General features: G+C 36.0%; 3 protein-coding genes across 3 annotated transcripts in view; 2 read left to right on the top strand and 1 right to left on the bottom strand.

The window, feature by feature from the left end:
- Window positions 1–1,466: 1,466 nt before the first annotated feature.
- LOC107739526 (adaptin ear-binding coat-associated protein 1-like) lies at window positions 1,467–7,392 on the bottom strand. The gene is made up of 8 exons (XM_016551667.1): window positions 7,157–7,392; window positions 5,728–5,828; window positions 5,496–5,600; window positions 5,288–5,369; window positions 4,067–4,172; window positions 3,747–3,885; window positions 2,399–2,492; window positions 1,467–2,192 (listed from the first exon to the last, which is right to left on the bottom strand). Exons 1-8 carry the CDS (start codon window positions 7,249–7,251, stop codon window positions 2,132–2,134), a joined length of 783 nt encoding a protein of 260 aa, XP_016407153.1. The 5' UTR covers window positions 7,252–7,392; the 3' UTR covers window positions 1,467–2,131.
- A 449-nt stretch (window positions 7,393–7,841) lies between these two features.
- On the top strand, window positions 7,842–15,573 carry LOC107739525 (epsin-1-like). Its single transcript, XM_016551666.1, has 10 exons — window positions 7,842–7,917; window positions 9,545–9,643; window positions 10,246–10,335; window positions 10,541–10,696; window positions 11,601–11,729; window positions 11,829–11,949; window positions 12,783–12,949; window positions 13,060–13,654; window positions 14,402–14,512; window positions 15,104–15,573. The coding sequence occupies exons 3-10, from the start codon at window positions 10,267–10,269 to the stop codon at window positions 15,268–15,270; spliced, it is 1,515 nt and encodes a 504-aa protein (XP_016407152.1). The 5' UTR covers window positions 7,842–7,917; window positions 9,545–9,643; window positions 10,246–10,266; the 3' UTR covers window positions 15,271–15,573.
- A 173-nt stretch (window positions 15,574–15,746) lies between these two features.
- The window catches only part of LOC107739523 (germ cell-specific gene 1-like protein), a 5,504-nt gene continuing 3,601 nt past the window's right edge, over window positions 15,747–17,649 (top strand). The window contains exons 1-2 of the mRNA XM_016551665.1: window positions 15,747–16,178; window positions 16,534–16,757. Coding sequence (XP_016407151.1) covers window positions 16,562–16,757 — 196 coding nt within the window. The 5' untranslated portion in view covers window positions 15,747–16,178; window positions 16,534–16,561. The remainder of the gene's footprint in view (window positions 16,179–16,533; window positions 16,758–17,649) is intronic.

Raw genomic sequence — 17,649 nt, 5'->3', positions numbered from 1 at the left:
TTGTTCATTGCTTGGTTTCTATTTCAGCACCACTGCACTGAAGCCCTGACCATTTTAAAAGCCCATTGATTCAAAAATCTCACTTCACATGCAGTAATTAAACATAAAAAGAAATAGCTTCCCTAATGAAAATTCTATCATCATTACTCACTCTCATGTTGTTCCAAAGTGATGTGAAATGATGAATAATGTACAGGCCACTCTTTTCCATAATCATGCAATGTATTTCAAGTGTTCTAAAGCCATATGATATTTTTATATGAAAAACAGACCAAATTGTTAGTCATTATTCATTATTATTGGACAAAAATATCCTCCAACCAACTAATCATCAGACTGGTGTATAATGTTTGTATTGTTTTTAGTTTATTTATTTATTTTTATTAATTACACCAATTTATGATACTCCATACTCACTCATTTCAAAAAGAAATACGTCTGTCTTACGAATGTACTGCAAATGCTCTAAAGAACGTTAAAGGGGAATAGAAATGAGATATACAGCTCAGTCAGTCACGCGCGTCAGGAAAGTGAGTGAAACACACATTTTTATCAAATAATACGTCATTAATAGCGGTTCACTTCCGCGATTTGGTACGATTGCGTTCACATCAGCAGCGAACCGTACCGGAGTTCACATGAACCGTACCGCAGACCACCCGTTTTAAGCGGACTCGGGTACGGTTCGCGGGTGCGCACCCGAGTTCGAAAGACAGCGTTCACATCATCCAAACGAACCGAACTCTGACGTCAATCGAACCCTGGTGCGCAACAAAAGTCCTGGTGTGAAAGCACCTTGACCAGCTACCATGGTCCACAACATTTACTATCTTAAACTGGATTTTCCAGCAGAAACTGATAAGCACAATATTACGTGATTAACCATCTGTATTTGTGGTGAATTTATTTACTTTCCAAATCCCTCCACAAACTCTGGCAAGCAAATTAGTCAAATGTGAATGCTTGAGGAGTCATGCTAATATGTGCAAATTTCTGTATGTTTGAGAAAAAATGGCTACAAAGATCAATTACGGATAGAAGAATTGTACATGTCATGGTCACCATGTTGTCTGCCTACAATAAAATTAGCAATCAGTTATTACTGTAAGACCATAATAGAATAAAGAGTAAAATATTTAATCCACGACAGTGTAGTACTGTAGTAACTGGTATTTTGGCTGAAAAATTTTAACATGATAATGATAACTTTTTATATTTTGTAAGGGTGACAAAACAGCAGACATACCTGCTGTACTTTGGAGTCGAGAGGCTTGATATCCAGTAATAGCTATGGGCCTCCATAACAGTAATATGATTGCATTTGTTTCCATAAGCTAAGCTAGGCATAAAGCATTGTAACACATAAATATTTTTCATATACTGCAAGGGCAAATGCTAATATTTTTGAGAATCATATTCCACAGAGATTATATTATTTAAAATGATCACATTTGAAGCGATGCGTCTTGTTCTTTCGTATATTTTATTTTAGTTTAACACGTAAATGACTATCTGTTATCTGTAAGTAAATGACAATATGGATATGTAATGAATATCTAGATATAATCCCTTTATTTGAGGGACATAATTTTTCTAAATTGTGGCCTTCAATCAGTATTTTTGTATATTTATACTGTACAGGTTTTATATATTCTTATGATATACAAGATGTTAAGCTCTTAACATATCCAAGCCTCACTTAAATTGTACACTTTCAATCAAAATCTCTGCCTTTTTTTAAACACTCAAAACACACATATGTTCACTCCTCCAAACCTAAGACAAACATATACAGGTCATGACAACAAAATGGACACATCCAACACCTTGTGGACAAATGTAAAGATACTGAAACAATCTTCAAAACATTACCATTAAGTTTTACATATAACTCTCGTGGGATGTTCCTCTCTTTTATACAATCTTTTTCATAATTTAATTTGGTTGATTTGTTTTATAAGACTAACATAATTCCTATTAGCCTATTTCTCGCCTCCTTGCTCTGCTATGATTAGCAGCTTTACATACAGCTTGCCTCTAATTTTCCATACAATTATGCAGTATCTTTTAATTGCAGTAGTTTTGATGGAGGAATGGGAACAATAATGGAATGAAGGAGGATAAAACTTTTTCAGAACTGGACCCAGTTCCCAGAAGAGGATTCTTGGCGTGATGCTGGAGGAGGAACAGTGCTGAAAGAAAGAACGAATGTAAGAAAGAAAGAACAAAAGAAAAAACATTTAAAAAAAATACATGATTCTAGCTTTTACATACTTTTACACACTTATAAAGGTAGTGGTTTAGGACAAGTTTAATGAAAATATTTAGTGATCAGTAGTAATATCGGAGTACAGGAACATATTCAATGGTCAAGAATCAAGGTCTCTAATCATATTACCTTGCAGAGCTAGAGAAGTCACCCCATAGGTCAGAGCTGGGGTTTGACTGAACCACTGTATTAGAGTTACTGCTGTCCAGTTCTAATAAACATTCTAAAAGTAGAAAAAGAAAGTGAGGTCAAAAAAAAGAAGAAGAAAAAAAAGTACTACGTAATTAAAAATTAATTTTCTATAAATAATATCTGTAAAATTTAGTTGTATCTGTCTTTATGTGCATTAGTGCAACCCACTGCATTTAGAGTGGGTTAACATATTAAAGGGAGCTTTCACCCAAAAATGACAATTCTGTCATTAATTACTCGCCCTCATGTCGTTCTAAACCCGTAAGACCTCTGTTCATCTTCAGAACACAAATTAAGATATTTTTGATTAATTCTGAGAGCACTCTGACCCTCCCATAGACCGCAATGTAATTACCACGATCAAGGTCCAGAAACGTAGCAAGGAGATCGGTAAAATAATCCATGTGACATCTGGGTTCAACCGTAATTTTACGAAGCTACATTGCTGTTAATTACATTGCTGTCTATGGGAGGGTCAGAGAGCTCTCAGAATTAATCAAAAATATCTTCATTTGTGTTCTGAAGATGAACGGAGGTCTTACGGGTTTAGAACGACATGAGGGTGAGTAATTAATGACAGAATTTTCATTTTTGGGTGAACTAACCCTTTAAAGGAATAGTTCATCCAAAAATGAGAAATGGCTGAATGTCACCCACAGGCCATCCAAGATGTAGATAAGTTTGTTTCTTTATTGGAACAGATTTGGAGAAATGTAGCATTGCATCACTTGCTCACAAATGGATACTCTGCAGTGAACGGGTGCCGTCAGAATGAGAGTCCAAACAACTGACAAGCTTGATTGTAAGAAACAAAGCTATCATTAGGGTGTCTCCAATAAGCAATATTATGGATAGAGGAGTCATATTTTAGCCTAGATGTTAAAGTTTTTAATGATTGATTTTTTTCACTTTACAAGACATTAATTGATGGACTGGAGTTGCTTGGATTACTTTTGGATTATTGTGATGGTGTTATCAGCTGTTTGGACTATCATTCTGATGGCACCCATTCACTGCAGAGGATCAATTTGTGAGAAAACATGTAATGCTGAATTTCTCAAAATCTGTTCCAATGACAAAACAAACCCATCTACAAAATCACTAACTGGAGTAAATGGGTGAACAATTCCAAATACATGGTCAGAATTCATATTTTACATTTACAGAATATACATATATATATATACATAAATTCTGTAAATGTAAAATCAAAAATCAAAAGTAAATCAAAGAAAAGAGGATGTTTTAGTGTATATTTAAGCAGTAATTGGGTCAAATGATGTACCTGTTTGTGCTCCTCCTGATGGCTGTACTGTGTTGTGATTGGATGGAGGAGGAGGGGCTATCTTTCCTCCTGGAGGTGGAGGGAGGAGCCCCAAGCCTCCTGAGCTCTGCGGGCGGGGCTTGTCCCTCTTTTTACCTTGCTAAATACAAAAAACATTTCTCTAATTTAACACAAACTCATGTTTACTTATGATATGAGGGCATGAAAAATCACTGTATATTCTTCTGAAAATGTAGTGATGCTAGATTATAAGGCCATAATCTGATTTTTCTAATTCCAAAAGCAGTTTTCAGCTGTTTTGCATTTTAGTTTAGTTTTACCCCAATATTCAGTGTGATGGTCTGTCCCTCTTTGAAGCCTAGATCCAGTTTGGGTCCTGAGTCTGCAGCCTGAGAACTTTTGATCTCATTCTCCTGTTTCACCCACCTTACAGAAAGAGAGAAGGAAAGTTAAGAAAAAAAATATCAAAAACTATACACAAAAGATAAAGGTTCATTATTGGCACTGGTAGTTCCATGATGAACCTTTAACATTCATAGAAACTTTCCATTCCACAAAAGTTTCTTTATCCACCTTTTCCCTGAACGCGGAAGTCTCGACTAACTCATACTGGAACAATGCTTTACATTTTCGGTGTCTGGTGTTTCTAGTCAAATTAAGTTCTAGTTAAATTTTCCGAGCTAATAAAATAACGTTAAACCTATGAAAATGGTTTCACTTTACACTTAGAGTGTCGCAGTGACTGACTTTTGCAGTAATTCACCTGTCAAACCTTAATGAGAGGGTAGATGACATGAAGCGCCCCGAGGTTAGCTGCATTTAAAACAAATTGAGGGCACATTTCCTACATACACTCGGGGGACTGTCCACAAAATGATAAGAGCACACATTATTTTATTATTTTACACACAGTATTTTAACTTAGACGCTGCAAGCCATGCTCGTTTTCTCTTGTCAGCGTTTGACATAGAATGCAACGCATACAGCGTCAGACACGGACAGATTTGCTGGTGCCCAAAAGAAGTACTTTACAGGAATTCCTTAAGTTTATTACTGTTACTGTGGCAGCCAACAACAGCACAGCTTAACCCTGTGCACATTTTTATATTTAGTTACACTGCAAAAGTTTCAGTTTAATTAATTCAGTCCATCGTTTTTCCCCGTTTTAACATGGATTTCTATGGAGACCGGAACACGACAGCATCCAAATGGAAGTTAGAATCCATCATGGCAGTGCTCATTGGTAACTCAGTAAAAGGTGGATAGTGGAAAAATGTTTTTGAGATTTTTCAAATGTTCTTCAGACTAAGAAAAAATTGTTCTGTTAAGAACTGTTCACTGAAAGGTTCTTTGGGGAACCAAAAATGGTTCTTCTATGGCATCATTGCAAAAAAAAACTTTTGGAACCTTTTTTAAAGAGTGTACATACTAGCATTGCTTATTATGCCCCCCAAAAAAACTAAAAACATCCATCTGCATCCAAGATGTCACTACAAATACAAAAGCATTTCCAGTCATAAACATTTTTGATGGAAACTTACTTGAAATGATCCTGCAGTGCTACATTGAAGTCAAAAGAATCACCTCTGTCTCCAAACCCAACACCAATGAATGCACTCCGACCTAAAATACAGGCAAGGATAATGCATGTCTACACCGTAACATAGAAGTGAAGTATAACTTATTTGCGAGACATTCCATTATGACAGGGCATGCAAAATAAGGTCAGTTTAAAGATGATACACTAACCATTGTCATCCTGTATTCGGAGAACAAAATAGCGGCTGGAATCGCTGACTGTCTCCACTGCAATGCCAGGGAATTCCTCTACAGGCGCTTGAGCAAACAGCTCACCTGAGAACAATGATTTAAAAAGGGGACAACTAAGAGCTTCTTTTGCTGCTCAAATGTCTTTGAGAGTCATCCAATCAAACATTCAGGTCATTTTTTGTTTGTTTGGATCAATATGCAGATTTCTAACCTGAGACTTTGTCCTCCAATTTGATATAAGCCACCTTCCCCTTTGCTGTTATGCGCATACGGCCTGTCCAGTCAGGAGTGTCTAACTTCCAGTCAGCCGCCCTGCCATTATCACAGCAGAAATGTAATTTCAAATCCATCAAATTAAGTGTTTTTCACAACTGTAGATGTTTTTTTTTTTTTTTTTAATATGGAAAGATTTTTTTGGATGAGATTAACAACAAAAATAAGAAATTATTTTCTGGTGTAGACAAACATTCGGATACATCACAGCAATGAGTAAAAAAAAGTGATTGTCACAAAAATAATACTGATTATGAATTATCACCCTACCTGTTTTCTAAATGCATGTTATTGATCTTTCTGTTGATCCAGGTTTCTTTTTTTTCCTTCTGATCTTGTACTTTCTAATTAAAATGTCTGGAAAGGGGTTAAATGTCTTCTGTTCCGATCTTCTTGTTATTTTCTAGTCATTTTCACCAGAAAACATTTTCTGATCAATGACTATTGAAAATGACCAGAAGACAGTGGCATTTAACACCTTTCCACAGTTTATGGCAAATCCAGCAGTATTATTGCAATTTTCAGAACTATTACAAGCCTTCAAGCTCCTCATGAAGGAATACAACTGGGATTTCTCCTCTATTGATCTTTCTGTTGATCCAGGTTTCTTTTTTTTCCTTCTGATCTTGTACTTTCTAATTAAAATGTCTGGAAAGGGGTTAAATGTCTTCTGTTCCGATCTTCTTGTTATTTTCTGGTAATTTTCACCAGAAAACATTTTCTGGTCAATGACTATTGAAAATGACCAGAACAGTGGCATTTAACACCTTTCCACAGTTTATGGCAAATCCAGCAGTATTATTGCAATTTTCAGAACTATTACAAGCCTTCAAGCTCCTCATGAAGGAATACAACTGGGATTTCTCCTCTAAAATGTGTGCCAGTGAATTATCACATTCTCTGTGGGCAAGAGTTTTTAGGGCTAATTATACACTATATAAACTGGACCACATATACGACCCTGAAAACACACGTCACATAAACACAATAACATATTATATATAAACAGAATAATGCAAATGATAAATGCTCTATGCACTTCAATTGCATGAAAATGGCATGAAATAATTCCTAAGTGTAATACAATTTTCATTTGCTTATTCTAGACCAATTCCTATTAAGGTTGAGTCGTGAGCTCGTAGACAAACACACCAAGTATCTGACATCACATGGTGTTTTTCTTTCTATCAGCAGAACTGTATGATAAACCAATGACAATACACTGTCTCTGCGCCACAATGCGCATAATAATAAAAATGCTATAATTGCAGTATAGTGCTGATACAACCAAGACAAAATGGTATTCCAACATTATTTACAGAACAGACACCTGCCATGGGCTGAGGCCCGCATATCCTTTAATTTACCTGTATCCGCGATTCGACGCCCGCGGCGGGATGCGGTAAACATTGACATCTGGTTTCACGCACAGAATCGACTCGTATTCCACCTCGGACGCCATCTTGAACTGATTTCAGTGGATGTGAGCAATATTTCTGTCTTCATCCAATTTGTTATTGCGGGCCAGCCGCTTCCACAGGCACTGGAGCGTCAGTGACGTCAGTGATGCCTCAGGCACGAGCTTGAGAATCACGCGTCATCAGATCTGAGGGTGTATGGATCGACTCATTGTTATGGAAACCGGGCTCAGTGCATTCGCAACCATGATGTTGGGATTAGCGGATTTGTCCAGAGATTGTCTTGTCATCGCCTGTTCGTGTCCACTTGGCATTTCAATAGACCAAGTAGAAGATTTGACGAACTCTTTAAATTCATAATTTAAGAAGATTTGACGAACTCTTTAAATTCATAATTTATATTTTATTTGTTTATTGTCTATTATTTATTTGCTAAGTGCTTAAATGCAAAAAAAAAAAAAATCCGGCAGGTTTGTTTACAATTGTGGGTCTCGGTTTCAACGTAAACCACAAAGCCACGCCCACTCATACATATTCTCTAACCAGCGGATAAGTGCGTTACATGCTTTGCACATCGTCACTCCCATCTCATGAATATTCAGTAAGAGGCTTGTGTTCGTTTTTTGACAGGTAGCCGTAAACGGAAGCGGAAATTTCCGCTAGAATCTGGAAAAGCCTTTCAGCTTCTCTCCCGTTCATTCTCCCAAAAGGTTGGTATATTTAAAAAATAATAATATATATATATATATTTTTTTTTTTTTTGTATCCATCAGTCAGAAAATGTGTCCTTGAGCTGACGTAAGAAGCGATGTTCTATGTAAACCTTTAGCTAAGGCGCAATGTATAATCATGCATTATTATCCTCCTGTTTTTAAGGCGATGGCTCTTCATTCACCAAACCAAAATCAGCTTTTGCAGGTCTTGCAGACTTGTATGATGCGACATTATCGCAGTTTATTGTATATGACAGCGCACTAGTGCTGTATTTTCGTGTCTGGTATAGTGATTGTCATCATATGATGCTTTTAAGCACACATAACCTGATAGGTGTTTGGTGTCTGCAGCATTGGTAATATGTCTATCTGCCCTACTGCTAAATAAATCAATCAGCATTTGGATCACAGAGCATTTGGCAAATATTAACAGCGCAGGCTGGATTGCTTCTGAAAATAGAATAAAATCAAGCATTATTTTGATGGCAGGATGATGCTGTTTGAAAAGTTGTTGGCTGTTGATGTTGCTGTTACAAAAGTCTTCTATAGCTATTACAAATGTAAAATACTGTATGATGCGACATTATCGCAGTTTATTGTATATGACAGCGCACTAGTGCTGTATTTTCGTGTCTGGTATAGTGATTGTCATCATAGGATGCTTTTAAGCACACATAACCTGATAGGTGTTTGGTTGGTGTCTGCAGCATTGGTAATATGTCTATCTGCCCTACTGCTAAATAAATCAATCAGCATTTGGATCACAGAGCATTTGGCAAATATTAACAGCGCAGGCTGGATTGCTTCTGAAAATAGCATAAAATCAAGCATTATTTTGATGGCAGGATGATGCTGTTTGAAAAGTTGTTGGCTGTTGATGTTGCTGTTACAAAAGTCTTCTATAGCTATTACAAATGTAAAATACTGTTGTAAATACCAGAGAGTAGCATATAAATAATATATAGAATCAGAATCAGAAAAAGCTTTATTGTCAAGTATGTTTGCACATACAAGGAATTAGTTTTGGTGACAGAAGCTTCCAGTACACAGAGACAACAATAACACAGATAAATAAATAAAAAACATATGTGAATAAAATATACATATATGTGTGTGTGTGTAAACAAAAAATATACAAAATTGTGTGTACAGGTGTGCTATGTAGATTAAATGGAATAGAATCAGAATCAGAAAGCGCTTTATTGCCAAGTATGTTTGCACATACAAGGAATTTGTTATAGTGTCACAAGCTTCCAGTACACAGAGACAACAACAACACACAGATAATAAAAATAAGATGTGAATAAAATACACATGCATAAATGTAAACCACAAAAAAAGAATAAATTGTATGTACAGGTGTGCTATAGATAGATGTAGGGTAGTGTCAAATGAATATAAGTGGTATTGCACATATATATTTATATATATATATACTTAATTTGCTGTAAAGTTGCTTTGCAATGATTTGTATCGTGAAAAGCGCTGTACAAATAAACTTGAATTGAATTGAATATATATTTATATATTTCTACAAAGGTTGACAGATGTTCATTTTTGGGTGAACTCTTTCTTTAAAACAGCAGCTAGTTACAGAGTTTGTCCTCGTGTTTATGATTTATAGGCCATAAAGTCCACATAGGGAAAAGCTGATGGACTGAAGTGACTGTCAGCAATTTGAGCAATTCAGTCAACAACCATTCCTACATCCTTTATTTATCAGGTAAGTGGAGCAAAAAAAAAAGAAAAAATGACATTGCATATCCTTTTAAATTTGTTTGCTTGTGTGTTTCATTAATAACCTATCCATAATAGCAGATGTATATCATAAGTTCTGATCATATATAAATTAAGCTTATTTTATTTCTTATAGTTTCCAAGGCAACCTTTCTCATTTTCATTTAGTTTAACTTGATAGACTAAAATAACTAAAACTAAAACTGAAATAAAATATTAAAGATACAAATTACAAAATCATAACGCAAAATTACTAAAAATGTAACTAAAATTAAAATAAAAACGGAAAATCTTTAAAAAATAAAATAAAATTAATAAATACTATAATAGTATAATTCTCCTATTATTATTGGATAAATATTATCTGACTGCTCTGACATACCTTCTATTATATGTATACCTTCTATTATAAATTGATTAATACCAGAAACAATAGTGCTGGATGCCATATTATAAAGGCTCTGTTTCCTAGTTATCAAAGTTATCAAACAATGATTCTGTTATGTGATATAAAAGCAGCAGTTTTTAGGATCATATGTGTCATAGAATATAATGTGCAAGTTTTTCAAAAATGGCTTTCTTAAAAAGGTCTAGGACAAAACGACCATCATGACTCACTCAATGCTGCGACGACAACTGAAAAATCTTGTTCAGAACTTCTCTGAGGCAGAGGTCAAGGTGAGTTTCACTTGCCTTTTTATCACAGAGTTTATTCTCAGTCTTTTATCATCTCCCTTAAGTCGACCCTGTTCAAGTTTCAAGGTGAGACTAGTGCATTACTTTTGTCACTTATATTTATCAGATTTAATTAGTCATATACTGCCTATTGTGCTTTTAAAACTAGTATATAAAGCAGTATTTCCGTGTTGGATATGTTGTGTAGGTTCGAGAAGCGACTTCTAATGACCCCTGGGGGCCATCGAGCTCCCAGATGGCTGACATCTCGGATCTAACCTACAATGTGGTGGCCTGTAACGAGATTTTGGGCATGCTCTGGAAGCGTCTCAATGATGACAAGAATTGGAGGCACGTGTACAAGGTGAGCGAAGGAGAGAACTGAAGAGAACAGTCTCCAGGTTTAAGGAACCAGATTCTTTGCTTGCTTGCCTGCTCAGACTGATTGAATATTTATAGCAAGTGATCGTTTATGTGACTCTATCGCGCAGCTGATCATGTTACCTGATCAGTGGCTGGCTTTTTCCTGTCAGCACAGCAGGACCGTTGCTGCTGCCACTGCAGTGTTTGATTATGTGCAGGCAGGATTTTCCATTCAGCTTCACTGCCATGATGTTTCTTCCTCTGTTATGTACTTATGGCTGTTGTTGTATTATTGAGAGAGAAAGATGTAGAAAGAGAGATTGAGTTACACTTTATATTTAATCATGTTTGCTAGTCAAACATCCCATAGAATTACTTGGTCCAAAACACCCTAGTAACACCCTTTAATATGTATTATTTTCATTATTATTATTAGTAGTAGTAGTATTTAAAACAACAATAATAATAAAACACCCTTTAAACAATATAAGTGGTAAAATAGTATTACCAGGCCAGTAAGATTTACATTTAAATTGATCAAAAGTCACAGTAAAGACTTAAAAATTTAGTAAAAATTCTGTTCTTTAAAACTTTCTATTCAAATGTATCATGGTTTCTTGAGCAGCAAATCATCATATTACAATGATTTCTGAAGAATAATGTGACACTGAAGACTGGCTGCTGGAAATTCAGCTTTGCCATCACAGGAATAAATGACATTTTAAAATATATTAAAATAGAAAACAGTTATTTTAAAGTGTAGTAATATTTCACACTATTAGTTTTTGATCAGCCTTGTTCAGCATAAGAGATTTCCCTCAAAAACTTACTGACCCCAAACTTGTATGTATTAAGGATTGTCAAAACACCTGACGGATCATGTTTTCTCTTTTCTTCTTCTACAGTCTTTAACCCTTCTTGAATATCTGTTGAAAACGGGGTCTGAGCGCATCCCTCAGCAGAGTGTGGAGAACATTCACATTTTCAAAGCCCTAACAGAATACCGCTTCACAGACAAGGATGGAAAGGACCAGGTACTGCAAAATATTCGATTTTTTTTTTTTACACCCATTACATTAATAATAGAGGAGAAAGGTCTGAAAGCTTGCCACTAATGGATTTACACTTTGTAGGGGGTGAATGTGAGAGAAAAGGCTAAGATAGTGTTGGTGCTGATTGAGGATGAGGAAAAGCGGAAAGAGGAGAGAGATTTTGCTATGAAGACAAAAGACAAGCTGACAAAGGCTCCCAGTGGTAAGACTTATTTTTGGGGGTTTACAACTTATTTTGCATGTTAAATATAATTAAAGAGACAGTGCACCCTAAAATGAAAATTCTTTCATGATTTACTCAAGGTTGTCAAGACTGTTCCATATAATGTAAGTGGGTAGAAAGTTGGAAAATGTCCACTTTTGAAGTGGAAACCTCCAAAAAGGACATAAGAAGCACCAAGAAAGTGACACACAAATTGTTACCAGAACACATAAACAAGTTAAATCTACTATATTAACCACCCACTTCTGTTGTATTTCTTTTTGAACCTTCTAATTTAGAAAGTCTGTAGGCCTGCTATAGTGTTTTGGTCTCTTTATTTGTTTTACACGCATTCACATTTGTAACATAGAAATTCTAAATATATACACTACCATTCAAAAGTAAAATTTTTGGTTTTGTTTTTTTTTATGTTTTCAAGTCTCTTATGCTCTTATTCTTTGATTAAAACTAATATTATGAAATAATAGTACAATTTAATATAGGTGTTTTCTATTTGAATATATTTTAAAATGTAATTTATAAAAAAAATTTTTTTAAAAAAGTGACGTGACTTGGCCAAGTATGATATCGGAAATACTCTGAATATCCCACAAATAATTTAGAAATTTTTTTTTTTTCAGGATTCTTTGATGAATGGAAAGTTAAAAAGAAATTAGTTTGAAAGTATTTTGTAACATCAAAAATGTCTTTATTGTTTAAAAAAAAATATTTTCAACATTTTTTATTTCACACCACAAACTTTTGAATGGTAGTGTTTTTTTGTTCTTTTTTTATTTATGATTTAATTTTTTTTCTCTCATATTTTATCTCAGCGTCCTCCGCTACAGGACCAGATAAAGAAAAAGCAGAGATCCCGCCGTATACAGGGCTGCCTTCCCTGGACAACATCCCATCTGTGGCTGACCTGACCGCCGCCATGGCCAAGAAGAAGGAGGAGCAGAGACGTCTGGAGGCCGAAAGGAAAGAGGCAGAGAGACGGGTGAGAGAGATGGAAACTTCATTAGAGTCATGTTGAATATGATCACATTATCTGACTATTAAGTATTATCAGACTGTCCAAGCTGATATAATGGAAATTTGTGGATTCAGGCTAAGGAGGGTGACACCGAGCCAGATCTTTGGGAAAAAGCAGCAACAGCAGAGCCTCCATCCAACTCGGACCCCTGGGGAGCCCCATCTGATGCATCCAACGAATCCACCCCTGCTACCAATGACCCTTGGGGGCCACCGTCTGATGATTCAAAGGAATCCAGTCTAGCTACCAATGATCCTTGGGGTGAATCTTCTGATGGGACAAACGGATCTGCACCTGCATCCAGTGATCCATGGGGACGATCTGCCAGTGCCAAGAATGATTCTCCACCTGCTTCCAGTGATCCTTGGGGAGGATCTACGAATGTAGAGAAAAGTTCTCCATCTGCTGCGAGTGACCCATGGGGCAACTCTGCTGGATTTTCAGAGGATAAAGCCCCGTCAACAAACGATCCTTGGGGGGCTCCAGCTGAAATGGCAAAAGACTCTGATGCAGCAGTGTCAGATCCTTGGGGGGCACCTGCGGATAGTATACAGAATTCAGCACCTGCAACCTCTGACCCCTGGGGGGCGCCGTTAGAAGCATCATCAGCTACATCTGATCCATTTGGTGATGGTTCAAAAGCAGATAATGACCATTGGGGCACAGCAGGTAAGAGAGTGACTGGACTGAAGAACCAGAGAGGTACAACACACCTCAGTGTCCTCTAATAATGAGTTTTTTTTATTGTCTGACTGAGAATTACTTCAAAATGTAGTGAATTTAAACCATCGTGCTAAAGTTTGGGGTCAGTAAGATTTTTTTTTTTATATAAATGTATACTTTTATTCAGCAAGAACACATTAAATTGGGCAAAATTGTTACAAAATATTCATTTCAAATTAATGTTGTTCTGTTGATCTTTCTATTTATCAATGAATCCTGAAAAAAAACTATCATGGTTTCCACAAAAATATTAAGCAGCACAACTGTTTTTAACATTTGATAATGTAATTCTTGAGAACCAAATCAGCATATTAGACATATCATGTGACACTGAAGACTGGAGTAATGATGCTGAAAATTCAGCTTTGCCATCACAGGAATAAATTACTTTACAAAATACATTAAAATCAATTACAGATATTTTGAATTGTATTAATATTTCACAATATTAACATTTTTTACACTATTTTTCATTTTTTTTTAAATATATAATAATAATAATAATAATGCAGCCTTGGTGAGCATAAGAGACTTCTTTTAAAAACATTATAAAATCTTACAGACCACAAACTTTTGAATGGTAGTGTAAATGTAGATTACAACATGAATGAAACAGTATTTTGAGAAGGCGTTGTTGTATGTCAAAAAATGTTTTTTTCTAAAAAATCTAATCATTGTATTACTTACTCCCAGCATCTTCACCCCCTGCTGCGACTGACCCCTGGGGTGCCCCATCAGCTCCAACTGATGACCTTTTCGGTGATGGAGGCAGACCAGATCCTTGGGGTGGTTCCTCTGAGAATGGTACTTTTGGAACAGGTTTCTTTTTCTGTTCGTTTCTGCAGTCTCAAATCATATTTTTCATGGTCAATTTTGAACTAAAATCTCAAAATCTCAAGCTGCCATCTGATCTACTTGCTGAGATTTTACAAAGTCTGCAATGTTCAAGTAGTTGAATCTGTTGAAGAGGTTGTTTGATACACTTTTAAACAAGATACCTTTCTATGTTTAAAATTCCTCTTTGAGTTCTATCCAATTTCAGATTTTACATCACAGAATATCTAGCACACAAAAAAAAAAGAACAAACTGTTGTTGTGATTAACTTTCATCTCATTTTGTTCTTTACAGCGGTTATTTTAAAATAAAAATCTTTTGTAACATTATAAATGTCTTTACTGTCACTTTTAATACATTTATTGCATCCTTGCAGAATAAAAGTATTCAGTTATTAGAAAAAATCTTACTGACTCCAAACCTAACAAGGTAATGTATAATATCAAAATAAAATTAAAAACTGTTTTTCCAAAAGCAAGGCTCATTTAAACGGCTTTCTCTTGTTTCAATAGCACAAGGTCATTTAGATTTTTGCCTTACTTTTTTTTTTCTATCAATAGGTGACACTGCTACAAACACTGCTGATGAGACTAAAAAGCCAGCGTCCTTCCTCGGAGAAGGTGCTTCATTGGTGGACTTGGACTCTCTTATGTCAGTCAAGTCCAAACCTAAACAGCCCCCTCTCAACGCCATCCCCACACAAAAAGCCCCGGGTAAGGAGGGCTGAGAGAGAAAGAGAGAGACATTGACAATAAGAGCAACTGAGAAAGAGAGAGAGAGAGAGACACATTGTATAGTAGCTGTTTATTTTTGAGTGTTTGTGACGCAGTATTTTTCAAGCCTAGAGTTCATATAGTCATGTGGAACATAACCTGTACGTAGTTGATGTAGATCCCATCTCAACCTTCTTTATCCCTGCTTCTATATGCTATCCACTTCCTTTCTCCCTCCCTCCCCATCACCCACCATCCCTTTTTGTTTGCACTTTCAACTTTCCCAGGTTTTTTGTCAGCCGCAGGCATGACCAGGCCATTGGCATATAGAATTTTGTAATAATGTGAATAATAAATTGATATTTAATTGGCATTTAAATTATAATATTTAAATTATTATTGCATTTATAGATCAGACACAAAGATCTACATTTAAATCTACTTCATAATACTTAATCTGTCTTGATAATATGGTTTGTTGCTCAGGTGTCTGGGGGCTCTGGACGTACCAGGAGAGACAGATGTACCTTTCTCCCAAAGATTAACAGAGATCATGAAGGATTACAAAGAAATGGATGTTGGTGATTAAGACATGGAATAAGTACAAAACTCTCAGAAAATTGTAATCTCTCCAAGAAAGAGACCAGGTGAGAGATGGGCAAAATCAAAAAGAAGAACAAGGTTGTTCTTGATGGACTGCATGACTTAAGACCAATTTCATCTCTGTGCTGAACTAAAGAACATACATCTGAGAGACACCTCTGAATATTCAGCATGAACATTTGTGATCGTCAGCCTCATTTCCATTGACTTTGAGGACGTTTTGGCCACATTTGTTGGTCGTAGACCAAGGAAACATGTTTTAACACATTCTGAGCCATTTCTGCATTTCACCAACTACATTTTTATATGGAAACCTAAGGTATCGGCAAGTGTATTTTCACATGCTCACATCTGTCTAATTTCCTTTAAATCCTCTGCTCATCATCTCACTTCCACTGACCTTTAATTCTGCCTTTGCATCTTCAATTTCTATTTGTTTCCGCTCATTTAAACTCCTCCTATCTGACTTTTGACATTTTGACATTGGATGGTTGCTTCAATCATTAGGCTTAGTAATCTTACTTCCCTATACAACTGCCCACATATTGATCGCTGTTCCCTTTCCCTTGCCCCATCTTTACTCAAATTCTAACTTTACATTCATCTGTAAGTGGATATGCATACAAAGCTGCTTTCTTTGTACCTGAATGTTGTCTTTTCTTTGTTAATTGCAGTATCAGGTCCTGTCTGTATCATTCCACCATGTTGGAGCATTTGTCCCGCAGGAATCGGTCATTGCTGTCTCTCTCGCTGACCTCTCTGGCCCTAGCGCTCTCTGTTTTGGCCTTCTGTACCTCATACTGGTGTGAAGGCACACACAAAGTGGTCAAACCTCTCTGTCTGTCGCCTGTCAAAATGAAGAACTGCGGACAGAACAACAGCCAGCCTTATACAACTGGTAAGGAGTGTAACTACACTCTTAAAAATAAAGATTACACAAGGAGGGTTTCACAGCAAAACCATAGAACCATCATTTTTGGTTCCCCAAAGAATCTTTCAGTAAACAGTTCTTAAATGAAACATTTTTTCTTAGTGTTATTAATATGTTAATTATCTATAAAGAACTTTTGTACAATGGAAAGTGTCCATGGAAGCATATAAATAACATTTCTTTTTAAGAATGTACACTGTAAAACAATTTCATCCCAACTTTAAATGTAACTGTTGCATTACATTTTTAAAGGGGGCATAACACACACAGTTTCACCCAATCTCATGTTAATCTTGAGTACCTATAGAGTAGTACTGCATCCTTCATATCTCCAAAAAGTCTTTAGTTTTATCATATTTATAAAAGAAAGATACAGCTTTACCATTCTCTCCGGAAAAAGCCGAGCTCCTGGAGGCGCGCCGTGGGCGGAGCTAAAGAGTGACGAGCACTTGGGCGCCGAATGCCAACAAAACAGACATTTGATGCCGTTTCACCAGTGGTGGAAAGAGTACTGAAAATTTGTACTTAAGTACAAGTACTGTTACATTGCTGAAATAATACTCAATTACAAGTAAGAGTACTACAAAAAAACAGTACTCAAGTAAAAGTACAAAGTACTCCTCTCAAAAACCACTCAGAGTACTAGTCACTAGTTACTCTTTAGTCTGCAATATTTAATGAATTACCAAAAAATATTCATTCATATCAAAGATCTATGTGGATAATAGCTACTTTGAACAAAACCCACTTTTATCTTATTGACAAAGTACGTGAATTAGTGGTCATGATACAGTAATTTCTAACCTCAATACCTTGAAAAATATCAATATCAAAGTACTCGTGAACCGGTAGTTGAAAC

The sequence above is a fragment of the Sinocyclocheilus rhinocerous genome, unplaced genomic scaffold (assembly GCF_001515625.1).
Source record: "Sinocyclocheilus rhinocerous isolate Xijiao unplaced genomic scaffold, SAMN03320098_v1.1 scaffold314, whole genome shotgun sequence".
NCBI lineage: Eukaryota > Metazoa > Chordata > Actinopteri > Cypriniformes > Cyprinidae > Sinocyclocheilus > Sinocyclocheilus rhinocerous.
Note: the sequence above shows the minus strand (reverse complement) of the source record. Positions and strands in the feature narration are given on the sequence as shown.

What these genes read in the sequence shown, in the direction of transcription:
- LOC107739526 (XM_016551667.1), bottom strand. Translation starts at nt 7,251, where the DNA reads ATGGCGTCCGAGGTGGAATACGAGTCGATTCTGTGCGTGAAACCAGAT. An exon ending in GCGTCGAATCGCGGATACAG is followed by an intron (nt 5,829 to 7,156) that starts GTAAATTAAAGG and finishes TGATAATGGCAG; the next exon opens with GGCGGCTGACTGGAAGTTAG. An exon ending in ATTGGAGGACAAAGTCTCAG is followed by an intron (nt 5,601 to 5,727) that starts GTTAGAAATCTG and finishes CATTGTTCTCAG; the next exon opens with GTGAGCTGTTTGCTCAAGCG.
- LOC107739525 (XM_016551666.1), top strand. Translation starts at nt 10,267, where the DNA reads ATGACTCACTCAATGCTGCGACGACAACTGAAAAATCTTGTTCAGAAC. An exon ending in TCTCTGAGGCAGAGGTCAAG is followed by an intron (nt 10,336 to 10,540) that starts GTGAGTTTCACT and finishes TATGTTGTGTAG; the next exon opens with GTTCGAGAAGCGACTTCTAA. An exon ending in GGAAAGAGGCAGAGAGACGG is followed by an intron (nt 12,950 to 13,059) that starts GTGAGAGAGATG and finishes TTGTGGATTCAG; the next exon opens with GCTAAGGAGGGTGACACCGA.